Source organism: Gossypium raimondii, chromosome 9 (genome assembly GCF_025698545.1).
Source record: "Gossypium raimondii isolate GPD5lz chromosome 9, ASM2569854v1, whole genome shotgun sequence".
Classification (NCBI taxonomy): Eukaryota; Viridiplantae; Streptophyta; class Magnoliopsida; order Malvales; family Malvaceae; genus Gossypium; species Gossypium raimondii.
Window position 1 is genome coordinate 46,905,310 of NC_068573.1, and position 22,654 is coordinate 46,927,963.

General features: G+C 30.7%; 4 protein-coding genes across 5 annotated transcripts; all 4 read right to left on the minus strand.

Moving 5' to 3' along the window:
• On the minus strand, nt 1-1,853 carry LOC128032492 (endochitinase EP3-like). The gene is made up of 2 exons (XM_052620776.1): nt 1,406-1,853; nt 1-538 (listed from the first exon to the last, which is right to left on the minus strand). Exons 1-2 carry the CDS (start codon nt 1,803-1,805, stop codon nt 132-134), a joined length of 807 nt encoding a protein of 268 aa, XP_052476736.1. The 5' UTR covers nt 1,806-1,853; the 3' UTR covers nt 1-131.
• A 1,867-nt stretch (nt 1,854-3,720) lies between these two features.
• Nucleotides 3,721-11,891, minus strand: LOC105797754 (endochitinase EP3). 2 transcript variants are annotated; one of them, XM_052620777.1, is made up of 2 exons: nt 11,567-11,891; nt 3,721-4,315 (listed from the first exon to the last, which is right to left on the minus strand). In XM_052620777.1, the coding sequence occupies exons 1-2, from the start codon at nt 11,844-11,846 to the stop codon at nt 3,909-3,911; spliced, it is 687 nt and encodes a 228-aa protein (XP_052476737.1). In that variant the 5' UTR covers nt 11,847-11,891; the 3' UTR covers nt 3,721-3,908. The 2 variants fall into 2 exon arrangements, with proteins under 2 accessions (XP_052476737.1, XP_012483132.2); XM_012627678.2 differs by lacking the exon at nt 11,567-11,891 and adding an exon at nt 4,977-5,460.
• On the minus strand, nt 8,689-9,501 carry LOC105800448 (dirigent protein 22). The gene has a single exon (XM_012631601.2). The coding sequence runs from the start codon at nt 9,431-9,433 to the stop codon at nt 8,855-8,857; it is 579 nt and encodes a 192-aa protein (XP_012487055.1). The 5' UTR covers nt 9,434-9,501; the 3' UTR covers nt 8,689-8,854.
• Nucleotides 11,892-13,977: 2,086 nt separating the features above from the next.
• Nucleotides 13,978-15,429, minus strand: LOC105800450 (endochitinase EP3). Its single transcript, XM_012631603.2, has 2 exons — nt 14,944-15,429; nt 13,978-14,568 (listed from the first exon to the last, which is right to left on the minus strand). Exons 1-2 carry the CDS (start codon nt 15,338-15,340, stop codon nt 14,162-14,164), a joined length of 804 nt encoding a protein of 267 aa, XP_012487057.1. The 5' UTR covers nt 15,341-15,429; the 3' UTR covers nt 13,978-14,161.
• Nucleotides 15,430-22,654: the final 7,225 nt, after the last annotated feature.

Below are 22,654 nucleotides of genomic sequence, written 5' to 3' on the forward strand. Positions count from 1 at the left end.
TTGTATAAAACCCAGACCATGTCTGATAAACCAAATTATTCTGTTTAATAAGATTACATTTTTTCTGTCATCCAACAGTAACCAAAGTTAAAACTAGTTTTTAAGTACTCAACACGGATTCAAAGTGAAATCTAGCATCTTAGATTAGGCCCTGGATCCACACCAAGCTGGTTACAATAATCGATATAGTACTCGACCCGTCGCTCAACGGTGGCTGGGTTTCCACCATCGCACTCCAGAGCTCCATTAATGGCACGAATGGTTGCCCCGAACCCTTGGCTTATCACTGGTTGAACAGAGTTCACCCAGTACCAGACGGCGGTCTTGAAGGAGATAACTGGGTCGGTGGCGACGGTTTCAGGCGAGTTTAGTCCATCGAAACCGATGCTCTCGCCAGCTGGTCCGTAGTTGAAATTCCAGGATAGTTGGATTGGTCCTCGGCCATAGTAGCCTTTGTTAGGGTTGCATGGATATTGTGTGTTGGTTTCATCACAGTAGTCTCTTGAGGCCCCGTTTATCTCTTCTATGTAGCAGAAATCTGTATCCACAAAATGATTTGGCTGCTTAATTACTATGAAACAACCTTGAAACAAGCTTATGCTCATAAATTTTTAAACGTGAATGTATATAGGAAGTCCCTCATCAAATTAATTTTTTTATTATTAAATAGATTAATTTAATCAATATATTATCAAAAGAATTAAAACAAAATTAACATTTAATATTTAAAAATAAGATTAAAATTATTGTTTAACTTCAAACAAAATATTTGTTTGCAAAATCATAAGAAGCTTTCATAAATAACTTTGTTAAATAGTAAAGGATATTTTTAAACCGTAATTATTAACTTTATTTCAATTTGGTCTTATTTAATTCTTTTTATTAATGAAGGATTAAATTGATCCGTTTAATAATCAAGGGACTAACTTGATCCAACTTCAACATTTTAAAATTTTAAAATATTTTAATTAAAACCTATAAAAGTTTTGAAAATTTTAATTAAACCCTTTAAAACTTATGAAAATTCTCATTAATTTCGTCAATTTAAAAATTAATTAGACCCTATATTTTAATGAAAATCCTAATTAAACTTTTAAATTTATAATAAAAAAATTAATTAAGCCCAAACCTTCATCCATGTTCCACCACTAAAAAGCTTAAACAACTTAGTTTTCATCTTGAATCAGGATTAAATTTAAAAAATGAAATCCAATCCAACTCAAGTAGAGTTTAGAGCCTTGAATTTCAAGTGAAGCTGGAGCTTCTGGAGCTTCTTACAAGTTAGCTCAACTAGTCTGGACTCTACGGCAACACAGCACTTCATACATACATGCATGCAAAGCATTAAATCCTCCAAAGTAAACTCAATCATAAGAAGAAAAAAACAAAGAGACAAGGAGCTTACGTCCAGTTTCGTGCGTGACATGCGCAAAGAAAGCTGCAATTTCACGATTAGAATCATCAACAGTCCCAATCCTTCCGAACTGAGGATAAGGACCCAATGCTTCAAGAAACGCCGATCTCGTGTAAAAATTCTTCCCTTCACAACTGTCTTCTGCAACATCCAATATCCCATTAAAGAACTCCGGTGTAACAATATCCGCCACCGAAACATTGTTCAGAGCTGGCGGCGGATTACAAGGACCCTGTTGACACCCTGTGCCGCAATAATCATCGCCGGTTCCGCAATACCCCCAACGGCTACAACATAAACCTTCTGCACAACCACAGTTTTGAGCCTTTACCGCCGTTGCTCCGGCGGAAATAATCGCTGCCAGAAGAATGGTAAGTAAACGTTTCCTCATATTGGGTTCTTTGGCGAAGTGAAGAATGGAAGGGGTGATAGTGTGTGGATGGAGAATAATGGCGTGGGATGGATTGATATTTATAGCGTTTTTAAATGGGCGGCGTTTGAAAACTGAAAAGTCAAAGATTTGAGATGCAGTGTTTCCAGAAATGGCCGTGGCGTGGGCGAGTGGTCTGACTTTGACTTTGTGCGCGTATCTATGCTTTTCGCTAATATGAATGATTAACACCACTGAAAAGTACTTTTTTGAGTTATTCAACGCCATTATCCATCTTTGACTCAGAAATCTTGTTTAAGTTCATTAAATTTGTTTACACAATAATTAAATCTATGTACAATGCGTGCACTCAATTAATTAATTTTTTTACAATCTATATGTAATAACATCAAATCAAAATTCATTTTATAGAAATCATATTGATTGCTAAAAGGGATATGTGTAGGGATGATGGTTAGATTTTAATCTGGGTTTATAATTTCAGAATCTTTAAAAAGAGATTTTTTAATTTTTAATTATTTTGCTAAGGCTTTTTAATATTTAAGCCAAATTAAATCAATAAAAATAAAAAAGCACATATTAGTAGAAAAGTCGTTGACGAGGGCTTATATATATATATGGTCAAAATTATTTGCTATCTAACCATGGAATTATTGGTGCTGAAGGTTTGTTATTTAAAAAGTCATGTCTGTTTATCATTGTCAAACTCCACCCTCCAAAATTATTATGTCAAAATATTCTGTTCATTTATCTCATATATATTTAATTTATTTTAAGGCACCAATTATATATATATTAAATTTAAAACATACTATATAAACTTATTATAAAAAATAATGTAATGTTTAAAAAGTCACCTAATAATTAGATTTGGGTGTAATTGCTTGTAATTACACAAGAGAATCAACCATTATAATTAGTGAGTCTCCTTTGAATTGGGTATAATTGGAACACCCGATTATACTTTTTAATTCTTAAAAGAAAGTGAAAATTAGAATATTTATACAGTAATTACACCCAAATTTAAATTTTTTATATAAATTATGTGTTTAAAATATAATTCTTCATATAAACAAAAGATCATGTAATTTTAAAATTATTTTAAACATTTTAAAAAAATAGTAGTGAAGCTTTGAATCAATGGCAAGATTAAAATTTTGAGATTTTTTAAAGAAATTCAAAGTCTCACCTTATGTAAATTGTGAGTTTTTCATAGGTTTATTCTATTTATAGTTAGTTTGAGTTTAACTAGTTGTTGAGTAATTTAATGCAATTTTTGTAGTGATTTATTGTGATTGTTGGAACTTCAAAAAAAAAAATGGTCATATTTATAATTGTCATATTTTGTAATTGTTGAGGGGAGACCGACTATTTTTATTGAAGTCTTTGAAGTATCATACATTGAGAATCAATAGACCTCTCAATGAGTCAATCGATATTGTCTTTAATCGAAGTTTTGTCTCTTAACTCTATGAACAGTCTTAGTACTTGCGGGTGCTTGAAGATGTAGTGGAATCAAAAGAGTGAAAGCCCCTTGTCAAATTAGACCATGCATGATGACTTGATGAAGTGGTAGCATACTTGACCCATGTTGCCATTTAAGGGCATGAGTTCAAATCCTACTAAGGATGAATGCTCATGTCTCATTGGTAGGTAGTTATGTACCACTCACGATTCGATCCGACGAGATACTTTGAACCTGTGATTTCTTTAGTCAACCTCAACCTCAAGCACTTGAGCTCTCCACCAAGTTAAGAAAATATTTTGAAGAATTTAAAAAAAAAAATATATATATATATATATATATTAACCTCCTTTCTTAATGACACAAAACTAAAAGAGAATCACGATCATAGTAGCCAAACACTTGTTACATATCCACTGATATCAAATTTCTGCCGAACATCCGCATCTCGACCTTGTATAAAACCTAGACCATGTATGATAAACCAAATTCCTAGGCCATGTATGATAAACCAAATTATCTTATTATTAAATTAAACTGCAATCCATTCATATAAGATTACACTTTTTTCTTTCGTCCAACTGTAGGCAAAATAAAAACTAGTTTTTCAAGTACTAAACACATACTCAAAGTGAAATCTAGCATCTTAGATTAGGCCCTGGATCCACACCAAGCTGGTTACAATAATCGATATAGTACTCGACCCGTCGCTCAACGGTGGCTGGGTTTGCACCATCGCACTCCAGAGCTCCATTAATGGCACGAATGGTTGCCCCGAACCCTTGGCTTATCACTGGTTGAACAAAGTTGACCCAATACCAGATGGCAGTCTTGAAGGAGATAACTGGGTCGGTGGCGACGGTTTCAGGCGAGTTTAGTCCATCGAACCCGATGTTCTCGCCGGCTGGTCCGTAGTTGAAATTCCAGGATAGTTGGATCGGTCCTCGGCCGTAGTAGCCTTTGTTAGGGTTGCATGGATATCGATCGTTGTTTTGATCACAGTAGTCTCTAGAGGCGCCGTTTATCTCTTCTATGTAGCAAAAATCTGCATCATTTTGCTCCTTAATTACTATGAAATAATGATGAAACAAGCATACACTCATGTAGATAAAGATCCTTTGTAAATTATTCAAGATTTAGAAAGTTGAATTCTAATATCCCAAGATTAGTTCTTGAATTTAATTGAGTATATATATTTGTTTATTTTTAATTAATATTTACAAGAATTTATTATGAAATTTTACCAGATAAAAGTAGCTCATTCAAATCTAATAGAGAGCTTAAGGGCGGAATGTAAGAGCAATTACCCTTCAAAAATTTAGAAAATTGTAATTAAGCTATTTAAAATCTTAAAATATTTTTAATTAAGTTTTACAAAAGTTTTAAAATTTTAGTTAAATCCTTAAAATTTTAATTAGACTCTAATGTTTTAAAATTTTCATTGAACACTAAATTCTTTTTGAAAGATCTTAATTAACCCCAAAACTTAATGCAATATTCCACTTGATTCTTCTCTGGAATCCAGACCAAATTTTAAAAATGAAATTAGATTGAATTAGAGAGAAATTCAAATCAATCTCAAATTTCTTAAAATTTCAGTTCCATTAGTCTCGATTGCACTCTACGTACCCTTCCTGCATGCATGCAAAGTATTAAATCCTCCAAAGTAAACTCAATCATAAGAAGAAAAAAACAAAGGAGCTTACGTCCAGTTTCGTGCGTGACATGCGCAAAGAAAGCTGCAATTTCACGATTAGTATCCTCAACAGTTCCAATTCTTCCGAACTGAGGATAAGGACCCACTGCTTCAAGAAACGCCGATCTCGTGTAAAAATTCTTCCCTTCACAACTCTCTTCCGCAACATCCAATATCCCATTAAAGAACTCCGGTGTAACAATATCCGCCACCGAAACATTGTTCAAAGCTGGGGGGGCATTACAAGGACCCTGTTGGCACCCTGTGCCGCAATAATCATCGCCGGTTCCGCAATACCCCCAACGGCTACAACATAAACCTTCTCCACAACCACAGTTTTGAGCCTTTACCGCCGTTGCTCCGGCGGCAATAAACGCTGCTAGAAGAATGGTCGGTAAACGTCTCCTCATATTGGAAAAATAATGAATAATTTTTTTTTTCTTTTTCAAAGTGAAGAATGAAGGGGTAATTGTGTGTGGATGGAGAATAATGGCGTGAAATGAATTGATATTTATCGAGTTTTTAAACGTATGGCGAATGAAAAAATTGCATTTCTAGCTTGGGCTTTATTAAAAAAAGGTTATTAAAAAATTTTACCAAAATATTTATTTTACTAATATTTTTAATACTTTACCAGAGTTCCCAGAAAGGGACGTGGGATGGGTCTGACTTCGACCTCTTATACATTTTGTTTTTAGATTATCAACTCATCCATTCACTAGTTTGAATAATTTAATTAAAAGATTATTAAAAATTAAAAAAAAGGGTTTGAATTAGGGCCAGTTCTTCATTGCTTTTGAAAAACACTTTTGAAAAGTTTAGTTTAAAATTTGAGTGTGTCAAAAAGTACTTTTTAGAAATAAAACGTCCATTTTAGACATCTTATTATCAATTAACAAATATGCATTTAAATAATATTTAAATTAGTTAATATTATTATATTTTAGTAATAATATAAAAAATTATTATAACTTGTTGTTAATATTTTAATATATAAAATATAAATTGTAAATATTTTTAAGCAATAAATATTAATTATTTATAAAATTTAATTAGAATATATAAACTATATTTTAAATATTTAAATATAACAATTAAATATTTGTAATTAGTATTTTAAAAACTATTTTTTATTTTTAATTAATGATTTTAACACAATTATAATTAAACACCAAGAAAAAAAGAAAAATACTATGTTATTGGATGGGTAAAAAGTAATTAAGCACCAAAAGTGTTTTTGGGAGCTAAAAATTTCTCCTTTTCACATAAATTAATATTAATCTCTAAATTAATACCGCTAACTTATTTTAATCCAACGGATACATCCGGTCTCACTCAAATATGGTGGATGCTTTTGGCTGATATGAATGATATTACAAACCGTGAATTAATGTTGATAAATGTTGTTTTGAATTATTCAAACTTTTATGGCCATCTCAGAGTCAAAACTTTTGTTTAAGTTGATTAATTTTCTTTACCTAATAATTACTTTTACAATTTATATGCAATAAAAGTATAGTTTCAGTCTTTGTTTCTGTTGCTATGTATTCAGTTAATCAGGGGATCTTGCAGAGTTAGTTTTATTGATTTTAGTACAGTTTATTGTATCTGTAAGTTTTTGAGACTAGAATGGCTTGGATGATCCATGACCTTTTATATACTTGTTAATGATTGAGCAAAAGAAAAAGGTTTCGGACAATAAAACAATTAAAAATATGTGATTAATTATACAAAATAAAATAAAACGGATTAAATGATGTTTGTTTGATTGAAAGGATGAAGTTGAATGTTTGATAATTTAACTTACGTTATCAAAAATAGATTTATGATAATTTTTCAATTGGGTTGAGATGGTTGATGTGTGACATTAATTTACTCAAAGAGTTTATTACAGTAGAGAGAATTTAATTAGTCCGAAAATTATTAGCTTAACGAACCCCGTGTATTGACATGATGGCTAGTGTGTTTATCAACCCAGTTATGGCCTGAGTTTAAATCGCGCTAGTTGCTTTGCTATTACGAATCCTTCAATAACACAATTCTTACCTTAATAATAAAACGTTTGCAATTTGCATGGTGGAGGATTAACTAAAATCAGTTAATAATTTGCCTAATTAAGAGGTTAAAGTTAAAAGTGAGTTGATATTAGGGTTTGGCAATTTCAGTTTATGAAGTAATTACTAATCGTTCTTAATTATAGGAAAATATAATTATTATGCTGGTAATTACACACTTAGTTATAATTATAAGGAATTTTATTTTCAAATGCAAAATTTTGGGTGAAATTACTATTTCAACAAAATCTAAACAAGAAAGAAAAGAAGGAAACACTACCAATTACTTGACATGTTAAGGTTGAGATCCTAATTTCTTTTAATTTGATAATCAAAACATAATAGGTTATTAAGTAACCCCATTTAATATTCAACTATCAAACTTTCAGAAAATAAATATAGTCAACTACAATTCTGAAAACATTTATGAAACTATGTTCCCTCCCGAAATTCAAAATGCCCATTGTATTTGTGACCCTGTAATTTGGGATTTTAATATTTTACCCTAAATTTCTTTAATGTTTCAATACTCAAACTGTAACCAAACCAAAACCTATCAATTTATAATTTTATTTTGAAAATTTTAATGAGTAAATTGAAAGAATTAATAGTTTAATGATCATTTTGCACTTTATTTTTTTAGTATAATAATTTTTTGGTCTCTCAATTTTATAAAAAAATCATTTTAATCATTTATTTAATTTCTCGTCTCTTTCAGTCATTAAATTTATATTTTTGTCGAATCATCCTAAAATAGATGCAAAATTAATTTATTAACTTTGCTGATGTGGCATACATATGGATTGCCACGTGTCATTATTTAATTAATTTTAAAATTTTAAAAATATTAAAAGATTTTTATAATTTTTTACTAATTTTAACGATTTTAATTTTTAAAAATAGTTTTGTAAAAATAATTAATTAAATGTTAATATGTCGTATACTACATCAATAAAATTAAAAATGTTTAACTTTTTAATTATTTTAAGATGATTCAATAAAAACATAAATTTAAATACTAAAAAAGAAAAAAATAAAAAACTAAAACAACTTTTTATAAAATTGGACAACCAAATGCATCTCATTTTACCTTTTCTAAAGTTGATTCGTAGCTATTTTTTAAAAGAAATTCTTTTCTTCTTGGAATAATAAAGAAAGAAGAATGAATTACCCTCCTTTATTCTTTCCTTTAAAGCGGTGAGGATCAACCCATTGGCTGGGAATGGAATCTATACCAAAAAAAAAAAATTAATAGAAAATTATTTTATTATTTTTAGTGGATCTTTTAGATTTTATAATAAAAAAAATCTAAGTTTGATGTTATTATTTTATATGAGTATAGTATCGTGATTTTTATTTTTTATTTTTTATACAATGATTAAAACTACTTATAGTCTCTCTCAAACCTTAAATAAGAGAATAATGCGCATCAACGCACTCGAATTCACGTTCTCTTACATTGACAATAACATTAAATGTCGATACCAATTGAATTAAGGCTCAATCGACATTTCATGTTCAAAGTTACATGATTTTGTTCACGAATTTTGTTAAATTAAATTTTATAATACTGTAAATTAGTTCGAGCTGTTTTGTTAAATTAAATTTATAACATTGTAATTTAATTCGAGCTATTTTAAGATCATTGCAAAAAAAGACCAAGAATCCTTAACATAATGTTACGGGATGTTGAGATTTAAATGGAAAAACAGTAAACATGAGGTGGTCCATACAAAGTTATTATAACCAGAAGAATACAAAAGAGAGAATCAAAGGAAATGAAAATAGTCCACAAAACAAATTCCAAGGCATTGCCAATTGCCATTCAATCATATCAATAATGGAAGACATAGACATTGTACTCCACCACTGCATTCCCAGTTTTTAAATCCAATGTATGAGTCTTGGCCTGAGCATATCCACGTGCAAATCGGAAAAGTCCACTACCACCGACGAGAGGCATCTCCCTTACCCTCGAGAACACGGTGTTCCGCCCCAATAGACTAAGGGAACTACCGTTATACTTGCCTTCCGTGAAAGCCAAGTTCATTACCATTAATAAACCAACTTCGTCTTGCGCTGCTGATGCGTAAATCCCTTGCGCTTTTCCCACGAGCTTGGAGTTGGGGTCGGGTGCGGCCGTCAAAGGGTCATCGGCCATCATGACAACGCCAAAGCCAGTATGGGATTTGTTGGTCGAGGCGGCACTGGCGACAGGGATAGCGGTTGGGTTTCGTGAGCTAACTATGTCGTGGAAGTAGAAGTGAAGATGGGTGAGCTTCTCTCGCTTGAGACCGAACTTTTTGGGAGACAAAATGTTGGAGAAGGAACCACTAGAGGTTGCAGAGAAGAAGAGCAGGGTAAAGTGAAAGAAGAAAGTAGAGGAAGATAATTTTGAGAAGGTTTTAGGCATGTTGAAATATACAGATATTTCGGGACTTTGATGAATGAATGAATGAAGTATAGTTATGGAGAACAAAGATGGGGGACACTTGCTGTATATATTGAGTTAATGGGGCCGTGGGGCTCATTATGGGGAAATTCCTAATTTACACTTTGTCTTTGCATAAAAGGTAGCATAGTTTTATATTTTCAAGTTTTTGGGGGAAAGTGAACGCACTCAATTTTTTTTATATATAATTTTAAGTTCATATCTCAAAATTATATATAAGTTTTTTATTTAATTTGATACATAAACTTTAATTTGGTGTAATTATACATATGAAATTTTAGTTGTAGTTTACATGTATATATTAAATTTTAATTTTGATTTAATCATACACCTTTAAAGAAATAAATACATCAACTTTTTCTTATATTGGATAATAATAATTATTTTTGCATGCAATATATAAATATTTTGAGTTTTATCCCTAATTTTATATAATTTCTTTTATAATTTTTGTATAAGGAAAATCTGAAACTATACATTAACTCGGAATAATTTGTAATTTTATACATAAATTTTGATTTGATTTAATTATCACAAATCACTACTATCATTATTGATATGAAATCATTTTACGTATTGCATAGACAAATGATTATACTTATCTAAGATAAAAATAAATTGATATATCTATAATAGTGAAAGGGAAAATATTATAAATTAACTAGTAACGAAACTTGAATAAACGTCCCATAATAGCATTTATTTCTTTAAATGTATAAATTGAATCAAAATCAAAGTTTTATTTATATATTTGAATTACAATCAAAGTTTCATATGTATAATTGCACAAAATCAAAGTTTATGTATTAAATCGCACATTGAATCAAACTTCATATATAATTTTGATATTAATCTGTTTTTGTATAATTTTTGTAATTTTATAACATTTTGTAATTTTGCTATATATATTTAAAAATTCTTTTAAAAATTTTATAATATTTCAATAATTTCTAGGTCATAATCAAGGTATCCACCATCGGCAGCAGTGACTAATCCCCTCACCACCGGTGATTTTTGAAGAGGTAAATGGTTAGCCATAAAAAATGTTTCATTCCAATAAATATGGATCGAACCTCCAACCACATGAGAAATGATTTTCAAAAATTTTTAAACTTAAATAAAAAATAAAAAATAAAAAAACTCTCATCAATAATTTAGCCACCACATCAACATTTTTTCCATATCAAACACATGAACTGCTAAGTCATCATTTTCTTCACCTCAGTTGCTACATCAATCACCATGCCATAACTTAATATTAGAGGTTTTGATGTAAAATTATATTTTAAGAGGATTTGACGAAAAATTACATTTTAAAAATTCAATTGATTACAAACTTTTAATTAAGACTTGAGTGTAATTTTCACATAAAACTAATTTTAAAAATACTTTTTATTAATAATATTCTTTTATAAAAATAAAACCTAACACTGATATCCATATCCAACCAAATCAGATAATCCCCAAGTAAATAATTTATTGATGTTCTAATATTGACTTCATTTCATACACAAGTCTCTTTATTTTAGTTTCTGAGAATTAAGTAGCCGAAACAAGAAAGTATAAATAAAATTCTAGCATGAAAGATTAGGTCCAGAATCAACACCAAGCTGGCTACAATATTGTGTATAGTAATTAATCCGAGCTTGAACCGCAGCTTGGTTCCCACCATCGCATTCAATAGCCCCATTAATGGCTCGAATCGTTGCCCCGAACCCTTGGCTTATAACCGGTTGAACAAAGTTCTCCCAATACCACAAGGCCGTCTTGAAGGAGATAACAGGGTCCGTGGCTACGGTTTCAGGTGAGTTTAGTCCGTCGAACCCGATGCTCTCCCCAGCTGGTCCATAGTTAAAGTTCCAGGATAGTTGGATCGGACCCCGACCGTAGTAGCCTTTATCAGGGTTGCATGGATACTGGGTGTTGGTCTCATCACAGTAGTCCCTGGTTGCACCATTTATCTCTTCTATGTAGCAAAAATCTGTATAGGTAGCATGTTCAAACATTTGTAATATCCGTAATCATGATATATGAAACGGGATTTTTGGATCGTAATTTAAGTTTGTAATAGGAATAGAGTAGTCGAAATCTTACGTCCAGTTTCATGGGTGACATGAGCAAAGAAAGCAGCAACCTCACGCCTAGTATCATCAGCTGTACCAAATTGAGTAAAAGAACTGAGAGCTTCAAGAAATGCAGCCCTTGAATAAAAATTCCTCCCTTCGCAACTGGCATCTGCTTGATTCAAAATCCCATCAAAGAACTCGTCTGTTACTATATCAGCCACCATTTGAGCCTTTACCGACACTGATCCGGCGAGAATTCCGGCCATAAAAATGGCTACTAGACCCTTCCACATACTGGGAAATAACATATTTGTAATATTAATTGAACCAAATTTGATGTGAAAAAAATGGTTGATAGTTAAGAGTTATTTATAGGGGCCACAAAGGGAATTAATGTTTTTGTTTTGAAAATTTCAAGTTTGACATGCAGGATTTCCAGATTGCCTAAATTCAAGACTTTTACACTTTGGGTCATAATAACAACTTATTGTTCTAGATAATTCAACCTTTCATAATAATGATTTCCTAAGCATTGCCTACCATTTTATATTCAAGTTGGGCATCTGTCCCTTTCTCAATTAATTTTAAGTTGAATGTATTTATCCCAATTAATCCATCGGACAAAGATGATTGGGTTATTTACAATTATGAAATCAAACTTAATTTTTGGTTCATTCAATTTTCTTAAAACCACATAAATTGTATTCTCCAACTCCAACAGAGGGTGTTGAAGTTTAAAGTTAACACCAAAGGATACAATGATGAAAAGAACTTAATATATATTTTTTGGTTGTGCATATAATAATTTTTTTTTATGTTTATAGTATCCATTTATTTTAGACGAAATATAATTACACGATATAAAGATTTTTAAAAAATTTTAAATACGATTATGATTATGTTAGGATAATTACCATCATCAATTCAAAATCTAAATGAATTTGGGCTAGATTTTAATGAACTCGCGGGATGAGCTCGCTCTCCTGTCAAAATTACACGTGCATAAGATCGTATAAATACGTGTTGAGTCTAGAGTAAAATACGTATCTATATGCATGAAGCCTTAACATGTGATGTAAATAAACAATATTTATATCGTATAAATATATAAATAGGAGATAGAGAAAACAATGAAGAAATTATAAACAAACAAATTATGAAATCATATACAGAGTAAAAGATTGACCTTACCTTCATTAAAAATAAAAGAAAAATGGGAATGGCTTACTTTTCTAGTGAAAAGGATTTCCATATAACGGGCTTGACTGACTTCTGACTTTAGGAAAGTCAGCTTTTTTTTTTTTTAAAGGAAAAAATGTTTATATATATATATGCTAAATTCAAGTTAATAAAATTAATTATTAATCATATTTGTTATCACATTCGCTTCACACAAACTATAATTATTACAATGTCACTACTTCCATACGTATAAAATGCAAATATGCCTGATGGTTTCTTCCAATTAATCAAAATTAATACGACTTACCAAAATTATACTCACTTCCTAATGTTATACAAGTAGGGCTTTCCAGTACTAAAAGTTAATAAAAAGTGACTCCATGCACATGACGACGTATTAGCATCCATAAACTGTGACGAGATTAGGATGTCTTCTCTGCGAAATGAGGTGTTTTCAGATTTCGTTAACAATCTACCAAGAAGTATGCATTGGAGATGGCTGCGTAAGATCTTCAACTTTCATGGTAGAGTCATGGACACTTTCATTCTAAAAAAGAGAACCTTGACAAGAAAGAGATTCGGGTTTATTCGATTTGCATGTAAAACAGGCGATGAAAGCTATAAGAAAGTTGAATGGAATGTGGATTGAGAACCACAGAATAGGTGTCAATATGGTTAGATTTCGTGGAAGATGATATATCTGGAGGAAGGTTGATGGGACGAAGGTAATGGATGGACGCAAACTGACAACTGGGCAGCAGAAAAATTCTTGAAGAGTAAAGATGTTGAAAAGCTGTCATGTAGAAACTTTCTTAACAACGGAACCACGAAGAAGGCTTCGAGGTTGTAATCAATGAAGTTGCTAAATACAAATTGGAATGGAGGGTAGTAGTTACGATATGGAATGGCTAAAGGAGAACATAAAGACGATAAGCAATCAGGACATCAACATTAAGAAACTTTCAAGCAATCACTTCCATGTTGAGTTTGTCGATATGGAAACATCTAAAAGTCTGGAAGAAAATCGATGGTCTCGCTTTGACCATTGGTTCATTCACATTAAACCGTGGTTTGAGGGTTTCAGAGATTTCCATGGACTTGTCTTTTTAAAATATATATATTAAAAAATAAAAATAATTGTTGGTTTAATATTTATTTGATTTTTTAATTGAAATTGTGATTTGACTTGCGATATAGATCCAACGAGTGAAAATCATGTAACCAAATAATAATAAAAATTGAGAACGACAACAAATGGAAATTAAAACCTGTCCAAGTATTTTATTGCTGACTTTTCTTTATCATTACATTTTATTTTTTTTCGACAAATTTATCCTTACCTTAATATCGATCTCATTTTCCCTAAAACGATATTTGTAAAACATTATTGCAAGGAAAATTAAAGCTGCAAATTTCAGTACATAAATAAATGGAATAAACTCTAGCAGCTGAGATTATCACCAGGAGCGACACCAAGTTGGCTACAATATTGAGTGTAGTAGTTAATCCGAGACTGAACTTTAGTCGGATCCACACCGTTGCATTCAAGGTCTCCATTAATGGCTCGAATAGTGGCCCCGAACCCTTGGTTCATCACGCCTGCAACATTGTTCATCCAAAACCAAATGGCAGCCTTGAAGGAGATAAGAGGATCGTTGGCCACGGTTTCCGGTGCGTCTAAGCCGTTGAACCCGATATCGGAACCGGCTGGTCCGTAGTTGTAGTTCCATGTTAGTTGCAGTGGTCCACGACCGTAGTAACCTTTGCTTGGGTTGCATGGATAATCGGTTCTTGTCTCGTCACAGTAGTCCTTTGAGGCTCCACCGTCCTCTTCAATGTGACAGAAACCTGTAAGCAACAACACCATAAATATTGTTATTGAAAATATATAGCATTAAATAATGCAACAACACGATAAAGTTTTGTTGAGGGATTTTTTTATTTCTCGGAAAGAAGTCTTCAAATTCGGAATTAGTCAAGTGGAGCTCTTAACACATTTGGCATTTGACTCTGTTGAGAGCTCGAGAAGGTTACGAGTTCACAGAGAAGGCGTGTCTTCGCCCATTAAGAAAATGACTTTGTGAGCCAGTCACCTCCTCATGTTCTCGACAAAGTTGAAAGACAAAATTTGAAATAAAACCCAACATAGGCACTTCAAACCCTATAACGGACGTGTCTCGACAGGTTTTTATCAGAAAATTAAGAGTAAAAAGAGATGCTTACTTCCAGTTTCATGGGTAGCATGAGCAAAGAAAGCAGCGATCTCACGCCTAGAATCCTCAACCGACCCAATCCTTGCGAACTGAGTGAAAGAATTGAGAGCATCAAGGAACACCCCTCTCGAGTAAAAGCTCCTTCCTACACAAGTGGAAGCCGCCTGGTTCAATATCCCATCGAAGAATTCCTGCGTCACAATGTCAGCTATGGAGACCCCATTGTTAACACAAGGACCCCCTCGGCAATTCACTCCGCAGAAATCGTCTCCCGTCCCGCAAAACCCGAACCGACTGCAACACTCGGTCGCCGAGCAAGTGTTGCCGCATTGAGCTTTCACCATTCCAGCAACCATTCCCGCTAGGATAATGGCTATGAAGCTTGTTTTCATGGTGGAAGTCGCCATTTTTTTCCCCTGCTGGAATTGAAATTGTGTGTTTGGATATGGAGATTTGCTGGATATTTAGGAGTTATTTATAGATTTAAGAGAGGGCAAGGAAAGCAATAAGGAGTTTGTGTGGGTAAAAGGAGAAAAGAGCTTGCTTGTTTGAGCAAGGCGTGAACGAAGACTACGGGTCTTACGGGCCAAACTTTGACGAGTCAACATGAGAATGACGAGTGTTTTGATAGGCAACCCGAAATTTCTTTGGTCATACATATTGAAACTTCTACTTTTATTATTTTATCGAATTAGTAAACTGTAATAAATTAACTAAAACTAACAACTTAAATTTATATTTTACTAGTAACAAGATTAATTTTTAAATTTACTATAAAAACAAAATCCTCATGAATTAAAATAAATAAAAAAGTAATACTTAGATTGGTTTAAAACGATTTGTTTTACATTGATTCACTTATCTCTGACTTTTAACCTTCTAAATTTCATAAATTATGATATTCTAATTTAACATACAACTTTTTATCCTAATTTATTCCGTTAAGTAACAAATAACTAATTTTCTTCATTTCAAATTCACATATTCAAAGCTTGATATTAAGTTCGAATTTGATTGAACATTTATATTTAAATTTGAGTTTGGCTTGAAGTTCAATTAAGCTTGTTTAAAAGTTTTCATACTTAAGCTTGAGCTCGAGTTCAATTAAGTTTGTATGTATTCAAGTTTGAACTTAGCTTGATAATTAAGTTTACGGTTAATATTTAATAATATATATTAAGGGAAATAACATATTTTAATAATAACAATAAAAATATTTAAAATCTATATTAAAAATGAAATGTTCTGATAAGCCTCACGAGTTGTTCAAGCAGTGTAGTACTAAAATTGAATTCGGCTCAAACTTGACTCAATTAAAATTGCGTTGACTTGGAGTTTTTTTTTTTCAAATCAAACTCAAATAAATTACGGCCAAACACCAATGTTGTTTAAACCTCTATTCAAAAGTTAAGTTACTGGTATGATCTGATTTGATATACTTGCATCTCATCATAATTCTCGCTTACAAATTTAACCATCCAACCTGCAGCTACTCTATTGTGATCCCTAAGGATGTGTTGAAAGCTAATTTTCTAATTTCAACATAATAGTTGACTAATCAAACGCAAATATAGTAGCATACTATTATCCGCACCACCAACTAAGATAGTTAATTTTCATAATTAAAACATTACCACACTCCAATTCCCATACTAAATTTAGCACTTCTAATATATCTCTTACCCCAATTTTAAATACGAGAAAAAACCCTCACAATGTCGGTCAAATTCATTCGTTGACAAAAAGACTTAAGACCAATTCAATAAAATTATTTAAAAATACATATATAGAACTGACAGCTCATAATAAATAAATAAATTTAATTAAGACCTTTTCTTGGCACTGAGCAGCCTTAATCATTGATTAATTATTATGTATGTCTATTGGTGAATTTTAAAGTTAGTAAAATGAATTAATGCAACATAATCGATGTTAAATTAATTTTCTATTATTCAATACATTATTTTTACTATTAAAAATTTAAATAAATAAAAATGATAATGGAGTTAATGTTTATTGGATAAAAATATCTTGATTTTTTCATTTACAGTTTTGTTTTAAATAAAAGATTTTATTTACAAAGCTATAAAAATTATAAAAATATTAAATCTAATTTTTTAAATTTATTTTTATAGTACAGAAATTAAATTAATTTAGAAAGATTAATTCAATCATATTTTTATAATAAAGAAAATTTTCAAATACACATTCATAAAAAAGGTGTAATTAAATCCGTTGGACTAAAAAATTGGCAAATACCAACAATGCAAGAAATTCATTATTCAATCAAATCCCATGTGGTCTCTGTTTTGTACCTCCCTTGCAATCCTGCCCATAGGCGGCCATAGCTAAACCCTGCACCTCGTACATGCAAAACCGAAACTAATTTCTATATATTTATATTTTAATAATTTGGTGTTTTAATTTTATAAAAAAATTGTTTTTTTTATTTAATTGTCATCTCTTTTAATAATTAAATTTGTATTATTTGTCAAAGCATATTAAAATAAATTAAAAATTTAATTTTTATTAATTTAGCTGACATGACGTTTACATGACAACTCATATATGTGTTATTTCAACAAATAATTAATTCTTTTAAAAAATTTCTAAAAAATATAAAGTTGCCGAAAAATTCCAAAAAATTATAAAATTATTTAAACATTAAAAAATATTATAAATTAAAATTTTAATTATCTCTTCTTTGCCATAAATTATTTTCTTCTAAATATTAAAATAAAAATTAAAAATATTAACCATTTTTGAAAATAAATTAGTGCAAGAAATGAGTATATAGATAGCAAGTGAGGAAAATAAAGTAAGCAAAAGAATAACCACTTGTGTGAAAATGGATCCATAACTTTAACTTTATAAGCCACTAAATCACTCTAGAGGGATGGAATTACTATGGAATCCACTTCGAAAAGGTCAGAATATTCTGATTTTAAGTAGGATCTTTTATACTAAAATAAAATAAAACCAAGTAAGATATTTAATATAAAATTCATTCAAGTGTTCAGAACAAATGATATAGGGGCACAGCATGGTCCACAAAACTCTACCTAAAACTAAATTGATATATTTTTCATCCTAGGGTCGCAGAAATCTATATATTCCTATGGGTTTCGAAAATGCCATACCAGCCAGCGCATCGACGACCTTTTTGGCCTCCCTATACACATGATATACTTCCACTGACCACACTAACTTTAATCAGTCTTTTAATGGCTCTTGCCAAAGTATTGTCACCATACATTCCTTGCTGCGATTTAAGCAGAGAAGCCACCATCAAACTGTCCGTCTCGAGCAACACCTTTCTCGCCCTAATATCCCATGCTTGTTGGAGACCCTCCAGTACGCGCCAACGTTCAGCTTCGACAATCGAGCATGTACCAATACTCTTTGCAATTCCAAGAATCCATTCTCCTTCATGGTTTCGTTGCTGCACCAGTCACATTTCCCCTAGCACCATCGGTGTTGATCTTAAACCACCTCTGGCTCGGCCTTTTCCAACAAATTAGCTTCTCCACCCTTATCACTTCTTCCATCAGCCGATCAGCCTGTTGCAATACATCCTCCCATTTAATAACATATCAAAATGAGTTTTTAACTATATCTCAAGACCAAATTAGTTATTAACCCTTTGAATTAAGGTGTAACGTTATTTTTTTAATAGAAGTTAATAGCCGAGGAATAAAAATATAATAATTTATTAACATTAGGGACTATTACTTAATTTTTGAAAATTAAGTGACCAAAATGTAAGATTAAAAAATTTTAGAGACAGTTTATAAGGAATATAAGTAATATACGGAGTACAATCACAAATATATATACAAGGAGGATTATGATGAAAAAATTTGGGAGGCAGTGGAATTGGCATCAAAATGGAATTTGTTAATTTTGATTCTCAAGGTATTTTGATATAAAATGCTATTAACCCAAGATTATGTACAAGTGTTTGGAAGTGATTTTCTAGCAAATTTAAAGGTTATGTATTGATATATAGGAAGTCAATAGTCATAACACAAATTAGAAAGTTAAGGTATCAATACGTATGTTTAATGTATTAATATACACTTTCAGGATAACTAAGCTGTTTAGGCATGTCTATGTTAAATTTATAAATTTTTAGTGCATTATTTTTATTTAATATTTAGTAATGATATATATAATTTTATTATCATTATATTTATTTTTTAAATTTTAAATATAAATAATTTAATATATTTGGATTTGAGTGCATTTGTTTATCTTCCTATTTAAGGGTTAGGAAGGGATTATAAATAGTTTTAGGGATAGTATGCATAATACAGTAAACAACATTCTATATTATAAATTTAAAAACGAATCAAGAGCTTGTTGGTTTCAAGCTTTGAAATATTGAAACTCAAGCCCAATTCGTATTTTAAATGAACCTAATATTTTTACTCAAACCGATTTTAGGGATCAATATTTTTATCCAAAACCTCTTAAATATTAAGCGAAATTTCGAGTTTAAACAAATAACCCAACTTTAAACTGATGTAATTAAATTTCGTAAAAAATGTAATTACTGAGCGACACCAATCCAGAAGCTTAGAGGGATATAGTTAATTCGGAATCTACTTGGAAAGCAACAATATGAACAAATTTCAAACGACATCAATTATAGTATAATAAAATATGATATAATTAATACAAAATTCACTTTTTTAAACAAGGATGAAGCGACAAATCATACAAGGGAAGAGTGAAAAGTTTGGTCGAAAATTAATTACTCCCTCAAGTTGTCCACTTACTTTTCAAACCCACTTCAAAATCAAGAATGAACTAACAAATCATAAGAGGGAAGAGTGACAATTTTGGTCCAAAAATAGGTTCACTTGCTTTCTAAACCAACAATCATGGAAAGGAAGAGTGAAAAACATTGGACAAAAATTATTCAATTAAAATAAAAAATTTGATAAATCAACTAAAGCATACATTTTATTTAAATATTATTATATAAAAAAAAGTCCATAAACAAGATCGAGTCATTTGAATTATATTTAAATATCTAATAAATAAATAGTGAAACTCTAAAAATATATTTCATCTTATCCATTAGTGGAACCGACAAGATTATTTGCTTTGTTTCAACTTCAATATAAATAATAAAGTATATGCACTCAACACGAAAGATTGAAAAAGTAGGAGTTAGTAGCATTTCCCACTAGCCGTCGCTAAAGGGTTTGAATGATGACATTAGGATTCCTTACTCGTGAGAATATAAATTTCATAGATATCTTAAGAAATAAAATAATAATTGATTTTAAATCTTATGTGTTGGCTTGATGATCAAGAGTATTTACTGCCCCATTTGTGACTTGAGTTTCAATTGCACTAGCCATGTTTGTTGTTAGGACTTTCTCTTGTCATTGTAATTAAAAAAAAACAATGATTTATTTTCAAATATTTAAAAGCTACTTTCTCATATGATATTAATTAGTTCACAAATGAAATACGACACTTAACTAATTTTGACTTTAATATATTGCACTCGCAACTATCCATATATTATATTTTGCACTCACCTACTTTTTCAAGTTTTTATTAATTTTGTTATGTACTTATGACCATCAACCCTAAAACCAGATAAAGTTCGGGTCGCCTATCCGTGACACGACTAGGGCCTACCAGATGGATACATGCAAGCCTCACAGTACGAAGTTAGCAAGGAGAGCTCGTGGTCTCAACTTGCATATGCTCAAGAAGTGTCCAGCAGGCAGCCCAGAATAGTATACGTGTCCAGTATGTATAGAGTCCACTAAGAACGTTAATTCCATGAACAGTAGCTATGTATATAAATATTCGATTGTCTCATTTAATGAAACATAATGGAAAATTACTCAACAAATCTATTAATATATTGTATTTTTTTTAAAAATTGTTTTCCTAATTTAAATTTCATTTGAGTAGTTTGATAAGAGATGTTGAATTGGTCTACAGTGCATCGATTGTAACATTTAAAAGATGAATTTTTTTTCTGTAAGACTGAAGATGTGATTTTCTTTTCATTAAGACAGAATGCATAATTGTTGATTTTTTCTTCTTCTTGGAATAATAAAGAAAGAGAATAATGAACTACCCTCTTTTATTCTTTCCTTTAATGCTGTGAGGGCTCAACCTATTGGCTGGGAATGGAATCTATACAAATGTCTTTTAATAGAAAATTATTTGATTATTTTTGGTAGAGTGTTTAGATTTTATAAGTAAAATTTTAAAGGTGTTATATGTCTTATATGGTGCAATATAAGATAAAATAAAAATTTAATAATTAAAAATTTATGTTCTAGTGTTTGAGTATTAAAACTTTTATTAATATCTAGTATAATTTAATTAACTAAGATTTAGTCGAGGTAATCCCGATTCAAATCCTCTCATCTCCAATCACTCTCTCAATATATTGTAACAAGGCCACTCTAAAGTATACTTTGATTTAAACATTAGATTAAGTTTGAATAAATAAAAACGTTGAACAAAATCGATAATAATAATTTAACCCTAGGAAAGTTCCTTGGTATGGATAGTTTTCTTATTCAAGGGAATGTATCACTTGCTTCCATTCTATGAATTCAATGTTTATAGGATACTTGTCAATCCCTAATCATGTTTTTACGATCTAAAAACTCTATCGGTAGTGTATCAAATAATTTCCTAAAAATTTTCATATATTTTTTATTTTATTTTTATATTTAAAATATTAATTAAATTCATTTGTAAAATTCAAAAATTTTATTGTTAATGTATCAAATAATTACCCATTTTATATTGAACTCATTATGATTCCTAGTCGATTTGACTGCACAATCAACTAGTGAAATCCTACCTCAGATGGACCATTATGAATTAAATTTTGAATTATTATTTCATATGTTCATAAGTGTTATATATATATATATATTAAGAAATAATGAAATAGGTTTAAAATATCGTTTATAAAATTTAAAAATTTATATTAATGCATGCGATAGTATCTTTAAAATGTAAGGGTAAAAAAAGGGAATTAATAAGGAGATTAAAATTAGCAAAACAATCAACTTGTGTAGAAAATGGGAATTCACTATTTGAACTTTGTAAGCCACTAAAACTTGGAATCACTTCTGAAGCCCCATTTTGAAATAATTTCAAGCTACACATCAATTACACTCAAATAAAATAAGATTTTATGTATAAAATTTACTTAAAATGTTGATTTACATTTTTAAACCCATGTCAAAAATCAAATCAAAAGCTAAATTGATGAAGCTCTGGATCTATTGTAGAAGAAGAATATAAGAGAATTGCAGATAATTTTTATTTACAATACAAAGGCTCAGTTCTATACAACTTAGAAGAAAAAAGAGAAATAACAGAATTGACAACTTACATAGGTGTAACTGACTAACTAACTAACAGTTAAATTAGATCTATATTACTAACAGCCCCCCTCAAGCTGGAGAGTGTATGGAAAGCAATCCCAGCTTGGACAACATGATCTGAAAAGGAACAGCAACAAGAGCTTTGGTGAAAATATCAGCTAGTTGATCCTTGGAAGAGCAAGGGAGCAGTTTAATAACACTAGATTGCACCTTTTCACGAACGAGATGACAGTCAATTTCTATATGTTTAGTACGTTCATGAAATGTGGGATTAGCAGCAATCTGAAGAGCGGAGTTGTTATCACAGAACAAAGCAATAGGACCAGAAATAGGTAGGTG